General features: G+C 38.9%; 1 protein-coding gene across 6 annotated transcripts in view; it reads right to left on the bottom strand.

The window, feature by feature from the left end:
* The window catches only part of Stxbp5 (syntaxin binding protein 5), a 175,193-nt gene that overhangs the window by 50,359 nt on the left and 114,034 nt on the right, over positions 1–10,800 (bottom strand). For all 6 annotated transcript variants that reach the window (XR_003850096.1, XM_029565170.1, XM_017799044.2 and 3 more), the window contains exons 15-16: positions 9,524–9,744; positions 8,542–8,720 (exon numbers count right to left, since the gene is read on the bottom strand). Coding sequence is in view for 5 of the 6 variants with exons in the window: in XM_029565170.1 (XP_029421030.1) it covers positions 8,542–8,720; positions 9,524–9,744 (400 nt within the window). In the remaining variant the exon portion in view is untranslated. The remainder of the gene's footprint in view (positions 1–8,541; positions 8,721–9,523; positions 9,745–10,800) is intronic.

Below are 10,800 nucleotides of genomic sequence, written 5' to 3' on the forward strand. Positions count from 1 at the left end.
TCACATGCATTTCTAATCTCTATATATCTGATTATTACTAGTCATAGTCTGTTACTTTCTGAGCTCCTTAGCATCTAAGCATGGATATAAAGTCATCAGGTAGATTTCAATGGTAATGTTTTTCAAATCTACTAGTTATTAAGGAGCAAAATTTTTATGCTTTGAAGAATTTTTTTTTAATAGACCCACTTCCCAGGTAGCACCCTCCCATAGCCTCCCTCCCCCTACTAAAGCCCTTATACTGTGATATTCCTGCTATTGTCTGTCTGCTGTGTTGTCAGCACCCCAGCCGTTCCCCACTACTTGCCCTTCTGGTGGATCTAGTCAGCCTATCAAGAGGTCTTAGTTTTAGGAGGGTCAGCTGTTCCTCATCTAGCAGTACTCAGTTGTCCTTTGGACAAGATTGGGGTCTGCTGTTCAATTTCCCAGTTCTATGCTGGGTTACTATCTGGGAATCCCTTTGGCCACCCTGGCCAACAACTCAAAAGAAGGTATCGTCTGTCTGGCATTGTTGCTTGTTATGTAGCCTTTGGCTATGCATATGGACTCTTAAGAAATTATATTGGCCCCTTTAATCTTTGGTTATATTTTCCTTTTGGGTGTTTAAGGCAATATAGCTGGTCGAGATAAACCAGTTTATTTTTACTCTTAAGGTCGTTTAAGGATCTGTTCCTCAGGGCTCACATGGGCTTGGGGGGAGCCCTGGCTCCTTTCTTTTACCACTTCCACCTATGTGAAGATAAGTCAAAGATCCTGCTCAACCATGGTTGGCTTTGCTTGGAAGCATGGAGGAAATGATTCCCCTGTGTTGACCCTCCTCTTTGTAAAGTGGACCCTGGTTTAAGTCCATCTGGTGGGGTCTCCTCGGCCTCCTTGATCAAGAGGACAGGTGACCTACCACCATTATAGGACATTTTGAGAGATGCTCATAGTCCGCTGGAACTAGTCGACCTAGGAGGGCAAGGAGCAAAAACTGTCCTTTATGTCCCTCTGACCAAATTATTATAGGCCTCAAAGTATGTCCGTTAAACACCCAAGATGGTTAGTTCCACCAGTCTGGTACTTTTAATTACTGTGTGTCATGTAGATAAATCTTGGGCAAAGACCAGTTGTTCTCAGATAACCCTTCCCTAGCCATATATGTCTTGATCTGCTATGTATAATTTGTCAGTAGGTTGTAGGAGTAATATGGTTCCCTCTGGTTTTCAAAACTAGCTAGGCATAGTTTATCTCTCACATTGTCTCACCCCTCCATCATGGTTTTTCCACTTCAGGTGTCTCCATTTCCCCCCTTTCTCCCTTAATATTACCCTTCTCTATGGTCCTCTCTTGAGCTCCTTCTTCCCCTTTATCCCCTAGGTTCCTTGTATACCCTTCCCTCCTGCCTCCTTTAAACTAAGCCAATTTTTATCCATATCTCCCTTATTAACACCTGTTTCCTACTGTTCTTCTCTTTCAGGTTATTTCTTTTCTTTTACCTCCCCGTTTCATTTCCATTATCCTGGTTCCTGTAGTTATGTCTGGTTGTATACTTATTTTTCAGAGACTGGTGTTAGGATCCACATATGAAGGAGAACATATGTCAATTATATATTTTCTGAGTCTGTGTTACTTCAGTTAGTATAACAGTTTCTAGTTCCATCCATTTGCCTGCAAATTTCATGATTTCATCTTTCTTTACTGCTGAGTAAAATTCCATCATATATATGAACCACATTTTCATTATCTACTTGTCAGTTGAGGGACACTAAGGTTGCTTCCATCTCTTAGCTATTGTTAAACAAGCAGCAACAAACATGGATGTACAAGTGTCTCTACAATAGCACGAGTTCTTTGGGTATATGCCAAGGAGTGGTATAACTAGGTCAAATGGTAGGTTCATTTGTAGTTTTTTAAGAGTTCTCCACTTTTAAACAGCTTTTCAAGTAACTGACTGCCCTAAGTACACAAAATTATATAGTCATGCAAAAACAGTTTTATGCAGAAACTATGCTAGAGTTTCTAAAATACAAAAATCAGTAGTTTGTGTTCTAGGAATATTTAACCTACTGGGAGAGATTAACATGTTCCTAAACAGCAAAACTGAGAAACTGTATGCAAATTCTACAAATAAAGGTGGGGAGGCAGGTAGGGGTAAAGGTGAGAGGACAGAAGGGAGAAGAAGCACAGGGAAGGGCAGGAAGACCAATCAGTAAAAGCAACAACAATTAGAAAATACAGAAAAATGTTAGGAAAACATAAAGCTTACAAACACGACTTGACTAAATGAAAATGGGCCAAAATACATTAGACAAGTTAAATACAGATGTGAACAATTTATTTTGTGTGCTTAACTATGTTTACCATTTAAAACAGTACAAAGTGCTCGTGCAATTTTGAGGTTAATTTGGTGGATATGTGCAAGACACAGCAGACAAGACCAATTAGGAAACTCTTGGGATCACTCCAATATGAAATAATTTTTAAAGGGTAGATTTAGACCATGATATGTGGGGAGAACTGAAATGGCTGATAAATTCCAGAAGGCAGAAATAGTCAACAATTTATTTCATTTATTTACTTTGTGTGTGTGTGTGTGTGTATGTATGTATGTCAGAGGACAATTTGCAAAAATTAGTTCTCTCTTCTACCTTGTGGGTTACAGGGATCAAGCTCAGGTTGTCAGGATGAGGAAGGCACCTTTACTTGCTGAGCCATGTTGTAGACCTAGCAAGGCAGAAATCTTGGACCTAATTTTAATATTCTGATACAAAGAAAATATTCAAGGTTCACTAAGTGGATACTAAAGGCTAAATAGAGATACAGAAAGACAAAGTCACAGTGCTTCTACCTCAAAAATACACTGAGTAAATAAATGAATCCATTGGGTATATCAGCATAAAAAGTTTTAGAGGACTATGTGGAGCTACTCAGAAGGGTTAAACACCCAAACTTTACAAATAATCTGGCGCCCTCTTCTGGCCTCTTCGGACATTGTATGCTTGAACACATTATCTACATTCAGACAAAATACTCATACATATAAAATAAGAATAAATATATTTTAAATTCCACAATTTGTACAATATATTTTAAAATGTTGAAAAGGTATTTGGAGGCTTCACAGTTTCAAAATGATTGGATAAATACTGTCTAAAGGAACAATCACAAAAACAAAATAAAACCATCAGATTTGATTGGTAAAAGGAACAGATAAAATAGTTTTGAAAATGTTTCTTAGCTGGGCATGGTGGTACACACCTTTAATCCCAGCACTTGGGAGGTCGAGGCAGGTGGATCTCTGTGAGATCTAGCCCAGCCTGGTCTACTCAGAAGTTTTAAGTCAGCTGAGACTATAGGGAAATCCTATCTTAAAAAAAATAAACAGAAAAATGTTTCTTTAAAAATACCCAATTACGTACAAAGGCATTACGCATGAGAAACAAGATCTCAATAGTAGTTAAATTTCAACAGATTTTTACTGTACTTTTTATTTATAGAAATTTGAATTTGGGACTGTAGATCAAAACAAACATAAAGTTAATAAACAGTTGCATGCACCTTAAGATTATCAGAGTGGGAGGTAGTGTTTGACTCAAAGTGCTCGTGACTCAAAGAACTTTAGACAAGTGTCTCAAAGATGCATGCTATTTCACTGCTGACAACATTCTATGAAGAAACTAGTTTTCATTCTTTGCTGTTTCCCTGAATATAGGCTACAACTCTCCCACTGAAAATTGGTCCCTTAATAAAGCATTAAAATCAATGAAAATTATCCAAACTGTTAATTAATGTTAAATATGGAAAAGTGCCAGGCGTGGTGGCACTTGGGAGGCTAGCCTGTAGTCCCAACACTTGGGAGGCAGAGGCAGGCGGCTCTTTATGAATTCAAGGCCAGCCTGGTCTACGTAGTAAGTTTGAGCTGGGCTACAGGGAGACCCTGTCTCAAAAAGACCAAAAAACAAAAAAGGACAAGTAAGGATAAGCCAGGAGGATCATGAGCTCAAAGTTAGCTCAGGCAATGTATCAACACTTTGTCTCAAAAATGAAACTGATCAAAGAAAGAAAGGATATATAGTTATCACATTATTTTTACAATCTTTCCATTTATTCTTCCCATGCAGTTTTACTGAAAGCAAAAATGAGCAAAATAATCTTAATTATAATAGTAATTACTTTATCATGTAGTTTATTATAATGTATCTATACTTTTGCTTTTAAAATCCAGGTTTTAAAACTTTGTTATAATTTAAACTTAAGTTTTCATATACAGATATATCATATATTAAGACCAATAAGAATTTCTATTTATTTAGTGAAAATAAAATATAACCAGACATACAAAGCTTAGACACATGCCCTGAACCACACATTACCACCACTCTCTTCCCATACCCACACATCGTGACAGAATCAAGTCAGCAGGAATACTTCTCCATAGCCTGGTGTTCCCCCTTGAAGGTCAGTGGAACTCCTGGGCCCCTTAATACCCACTTTCTACTTTTATCCTGGGCCAAGTAAAGTGCTTATAAAACAGGTTAAAAGGAAATAATGGGTCAAGTTACTTCCCCCTCAGACTTGGCATTTGGGACCAAGTGTTGCCAGGATCTTCTGAAAAAGCAGGGTATTCACTGCTTTAGAGACTTAGGGGCAAGACAGCCTCAATAGACATCTTAATATTAGGAAACTCACTTGGCTTTTGTGTTAGCTGACATCACTGACCTTTATCAGTAATTAAGGTGAAAGTGTTAGTTACCACCTGAAATTATTTTATTTCTTAATGTGTTAAAGAATACTGACGGGGAAAATACAATATTGGGTGGCTCCACAGACTCCAGAAACAGCTTGAACTTTGATCTGTCTCATACAATAAAGTCGTAGGGCTGTTTACCTCTTATCTCACACCAAATGTTGCTTACAAAAAGAACTGGTGGTTAAAATATTAACAGTCTCAAAATAAAATGAATTGATAAAAAGTTATATTTAAATGGTGATGTCAATGTCACAATGACCACATCAAAAACCAAATTAATAAAAGTAACTCAATTACATGTATTATTTCCTATTCTTGTTTTATGACAATTACATGTATTATTTCCTATTCTTGTTTTATGACAATTACATGTGTTATTTCCTATTCTTGTTTTATGACAATTACATGTGTTATTTCCTATTCTTGTTTTATGACAATTACATGTGTTATTTCCTATTCTTGTTTTATGACAATTACATGTGTTATTTCCTATTCTTGTTTTATGACAATTACATGTGTTATTTGCTATTCTTGTTTTATGACAATTACATGTGTTATTTGCTATTCTTGTTTTATGACAATTACATGTGTTATTTCCTATTCTTGTTTTATGACAAAGGCAACTTAAGGAAGTGTTTACTTTGGCTCATGGCTGAGGGGACCCAGTCCACCACAGTGGCACGACTCTAGAACATGAGGCAGCTAGTCACAGTTTTGTGTAGTCAGGAAGCAGACAGAGATGCATGGCAGGATTCAGATGGCTTTTCCTTTTTCTCTTTTCTCATTTTAGCCAGAAACCACAGTTCATGGGTAATGCCACATTAAGCAGAATGAGTTTCCTCTTGTCACTTTAACCTTTTTTGGAAATGCCCTCAAAAACAGTCCAAGAGGTGTGTCTCAAATTTCCAATCCAGTCGTGTTGACAATAAATGATTATTACTATCACAAATCTATTCCTTATTCTGACATCCAAACACACCACTTTTACACATAACATTTCAATCTTGGATGTCAAAGACCCATGGCTATCTGATAATGAAAAATTATGAGCCCGCTCTCCCTTGCCACCAAAATTGTGACAGTTCTGACACTGTTCTAAATCTCCTGAGACTCAGGATAATCTCTTTCCAGTCAGTCCTTACAAAACAATTTTTATAAAAGCTACCTACTTCCAATACACAATGAAGTTTAACAGTCCCAATCTAAGAAAAGACCAAAGACAGACTAAACCTCAGGAGGGGAAACAGCAAACCCTGATGATTTACATCTGGGGCTCCTGGTGGCATTATCTGGGCTCCAGCATCTTTCAGTGGCTTCTACTTCTGTTCTGCCACCTTGCAGAACATGCAGCCTCTCTCTTGGGTCAGTTCCATTCCATGCTTGTAGCTTTTCTTGGTGGATGTCTTACTGTCCCACCACCTCCAACATACTGGTGCCTCTACTGCACTTAAGATGCACCTCAACAGCTTTCCACAGTGACCTGTCAGGGATTCCTTGTAGGAAATCCCAGCCTCTTAAACACCGCCTAGCTTTAGCACCTTTATAGAACCTTGGTGCAAACCTTCATGACCTTGAAACTCTTGCATTTTGCATGTCTGAAAAACCAGCACTAAGTGAATGATGCTGCCAAATTTTGCTGCCAATCTGAGATGTAGTCTGGTCTCCTTTAATCATAGTGGCTTCTGGGTACCTTGGTGGCTGTACTTCCCTAGGTAGTTGTTGAGCAGGAAGCCCCTTCAGTGTGATTCTCAGTTCAGGCTCTATTTTCAAATGAGTTTTCATTTTTTTAAAAAATTTATTTTTATTTTATGTGTATGCATGTATTGCCTGCATGTAGGTAAGTGCACCTGTGTCATGCAATGCCCGCAGAGGTCAGAAGAGGCTGTGGGATCCCCTGGGACTGGAGTTATGGACAGTTGTTAGCTGCCATGTGGGTGCTGGGATTCGAAGCTGGGTCTTCTGCAAGAACAACCAGTGTTCTTAACTGCTGAGCCATCTCTCCAGCCCCCAAATTTCCATTTTTACAAGTTGGAGCCTTTGATGGGTGGGGTAATCTCAGGGCATCTTTCCCATTGTGCATGTGAAGAGCACTAGGCTTCTCTTTAATGGCAGGTTTCTCCATACCTCCCTTGATTGCATCTTTAAACTCACAGTCTTCCCTGTCAAGGCCACAGCTCTATCTTTCTGCTTTGTCTCACTGTAGGTCAAAGAGCTCTGAGTAGCAATCATTATACGATTTGTATGTCATGCTGTTTTTGTTTTACTTTCTTCTGCCAATCAATGTAGTTCACTATCTTCAAAATCAGCCTCATATTTTCAGCACCCAGGCAGCATATATCCAGATTCTTTGCCAGAATACACATAAATGGCTGCCAGCCTAGCTCCTTGTTTCACCAACACAGTCTTTACTGTCTGTATTTCTATCATTTTTCTCGTACTCCAAATTCCTACCAAAATATTCCATTAAGGTTTGCTTACAGTGTTATAGAGGTGTACAGTCCTTTCAACATTTCTATAACAAATCAGTTCAAAAGGCCCAAGAACCACATGGCCAGATTTTTCACAGTGGACTCCACTGCTTGGTGCCACTTTTCTGTGCTTTTCACATCGCTGTGATAACAGCTGCTTAAACAATGTAAAGGGTTTATTTTGGCTCACAGTTTGATGGGACACATTCCCTCATGGTGGGACAGCATGGCACTGGGAGCATAAGGCAGCTGGGTACACTGCACTGACAAAAAGCAGAGAGAGATGAATGGTGGTACTCCGCGGCTTCCTCTTTCTCCCCTTACCATTCAGCCTGTAACCTCAAGTCCATAGGATGAGGCCACCCAGTTCATAGCAGGCCTTTCCTTCTCAGCTAAACTTTTCTGGAAATTCCCTCGTGACATGTCCAGAGGTGTGTCTTCTGGGTGATTCTAAATCTAATCAACTTAATGAAAATTAACCATCACAGTACATACCATTTAGAGATTTTCTGAAAAAAAGTCCAATATATATTTATTCTACTTTTTAATTATATATCTCCACATTATATTACAATTATATTTTACTATTCATCTACTAGTTTATATTGTTGATAATCCCAGGCTAATCAAATGTGGGACAAATATGGTTTACAAAAGAGCTTAAAAAATTGATCATTTTTAAGGACTGCTATAATTGTCTGCACAAGACCAAGCCCATCAACATTTCAACAAGGAGTAGAGAGGGGCTAGTCTCCACCCCTAGCTGAGGCGCTCTTGAGAGTTCACAGATGGGAAATGGAGAGTCAGTTTTTATTATGCTTTGCCCCTGGTAGGCTGGCTGTACTCCTGTGGATGGCCAAACACCTATGGATATTTAGGCAGCATAAAGGCTTTTAAGTAAAACTATAGTGGTGCTAAGATTCAGAAAATGATTTTTAAGAAAGATCTTGAAAATGGTGAGTCTAAATTGAAGACTGAAAAGAAGAATAATTTTCAGAGTGCTACAGAAGAGTATAACCATAAATCTTACCAAACTTAACTCCAGAATAAAAACATGGCTGGACTTCGAAAATTCAGTGATATATACAGGGATGATCCTTGGACATCAAACCTTAGTTAGTACTTTATACCTTAGTAATTTTAAGGATAATATGATAGAAGCATCATTCTTCTTATGCCATAAAAGTACAAGTTAGACTAGACTAACCCCGGCAGCACAGAAGACAGATTCCTACGCCTTTTATTCCATCATAGGAATACGCTACTGTGAGTTCACTGATGACTACAATTTATCTAAATTAGGAGATAATATGTAAAACAGTTCTAATTCTTGTAACTTACTTTAAACAAGGTACATTATCACGAAGGCCATCAGATGAGCTGCTACTGGTAGATGGATGAGACTGAGGAGGAAGGGACTGAGGGTTGGAACTGCCCACAGGGGTGGACAAAAGTGGTGGCTGCTCACCCTCTGGAGTTTCCACATCATTTATCTCATATAACAGTCGAACTTCAAGCATCTATCATAAAAGAAAGGCAGTTTATCTACTCCTAATAATTAACATTCATCTTAGTATAATTCATCAGAAATAATATGTTTGAAGTAAAAAATTACTCACAGACCTAGAGATAACAGAAAAAAAGAGTTTATTCTACTTTTTAATACATGTGTGCATACGTGCAGTACACACAAAAGCACACACACATGCATCATGATTTTAGTTTATGGAATACCAACTTAGAGTATGTTTTTCTTAAAAGACACATTATACTTAAAGATTTAAATATTCAGCAAAAAGACATGAAAAATACTATTTTTCAGAAAACAGATGGTAATGTAAATACTGAGGCATTTTCAAATTTTTATGAGAAAACAACTGCAAATTGTCTTCTAAATAATCTTTAAAAATTTTAAATCTATCAGATAAGTAGGAATTGGCTAGGTAGTTAGGGTAAAAAGACCCCAAAGAAAAGTAGCCAGTTTCTTAGCTAAAAGCAAAATGTCCTTGGGCCTCTTAGCAACATACTCCATTCCAAAGGCCAAAAATGTTGAAAGTATTTGGGAGCTTGTATCTAATCCCTAAAAGATTTTAGGGTTGCCTCTTCAGTGGGGGGAATGTTAGGGTAGCCAAAAACCCATAAAAAAAATAAATGAAGAACATGAAGATATCAGAAAGAGGTGATGGGGAGATATGGGAGGAGCTGGAGGGGAGGGAGTGGGCATGGATTTGATCGAAGTACCTTATATGCATGTATGAAATTCTCTATAAATTATTTAAAGAAACCTATCAGATAGCTGACACTGAAAACAGGAGATGATTACCGGGATAACTTCTGTCGTCATTTCCTGCTTGCTGAATCGGTAGATGATGACATGAGCCGACACTCCAGCTATGCACAGCATCCTGCTTTCTGGGCACCAGGAGATGATCTGAATGGCATAGGGATCTTCATCTACAATGTCCGTGTTTGCTCTGTCATCTTTAGTCCTTGACTTTTCAAATACTTTCGATGTTTTTAATTTATATAATACTTGTAAAGTTACTAGAAAAAAGAAATTATGTGATGCTTTAGTTAAAAAAAGATCAAATATAACAGTTAATTGGTCATATTAAAAAATAAAAACAGCCTGTATTTACCAAAACCAGATTTCCATTCTCCATCTAAGGTGTAAATTACAACAGACCACACATTTAGATATTTGCTCACTGATGAAAGAGCTTAAAAAAATTAAACCTACCATTCTACAGAATTTAGAAAATCTGAAGAACTGAACTACAAAAGGAATCTGGACATAAGATGCTGAAATAGAACAAAAATGATGGGGAACATATTTTACTTCCTAAAATGGCATTTTACAAATTTTCTTCAGAAAAGGTCTGAATTAGCAAACATTCCTACAAAGCATTAGCTATCCTGAGTGAACTGGGTTTGCAGGAATTCTTGCGATATATGCTCTGCAAACAGGAGTCATTAAGCATGCTCCTCCCTTTTTGCTGCTATATAGCCATAAGAAGGTCCCACTTCATAAAGATACCAAAAACTTCTGTAATATAATACCTTAAAAATATATTTTCAGCGGCTTGACTCCCCCGGCCTCATTCGCCCTTCCATCTCCCCCACTGTTCTCTGCTCCTTGTTTGGGCCCTGTGCCATTCCTGGTCTTGGGCCCCCAGACACCGGGGGAACCGGTGCTGCTTCCTGATCCTTTTCACCCAGGCCAGCTTGGTGCCTTCCTTGGGCTCCAGGAGCACTGCTTCGGAACCTGGCCCCGCCCTCACCTCTCCGGACCTCCACCACCTGCTAACTCTCCTGGCCTGCTCTCCTGCCCTCAGGCCTCTCGTGGGGTAAGTCTATCGTGCAGCCCTCCGCGCCTTGACACCCGCAGCCGCATTCACCCTTCCATCTCCCCCGCTGTTCTCTACTCCTAGTTTGGGCCCTGTGCCATTCCTAGTCTTGGGGCCCCAGACACCTGGGGAACCAATACTACTTCCTGATCCTTCTCACCCAGAGCAACTAAGACCTTTTCTTGGGCTCCAGGAGCACCGCTTCTGGTCCTGGCCCTGCCCTCATCTCCCTCTACTTCCCTGGTCCTCCAAC

The sequence above is a fragment of the Nannospalax galili genome, unplaced genomic scaffold (genome assembly GCF_000622305.1).
Source record: "Nannospalax galili isolate Female #2095 unplaced genomic scaffold, S.galili_v1.0 scaffold377, whole genome shotgun sequence".
Taxonomy (NCBI): Eukaryota; Metazoa; Chordata; class Mammalia; order Rodentia; family Spalacidae; genus Nannospalax; species Nannospalax galili.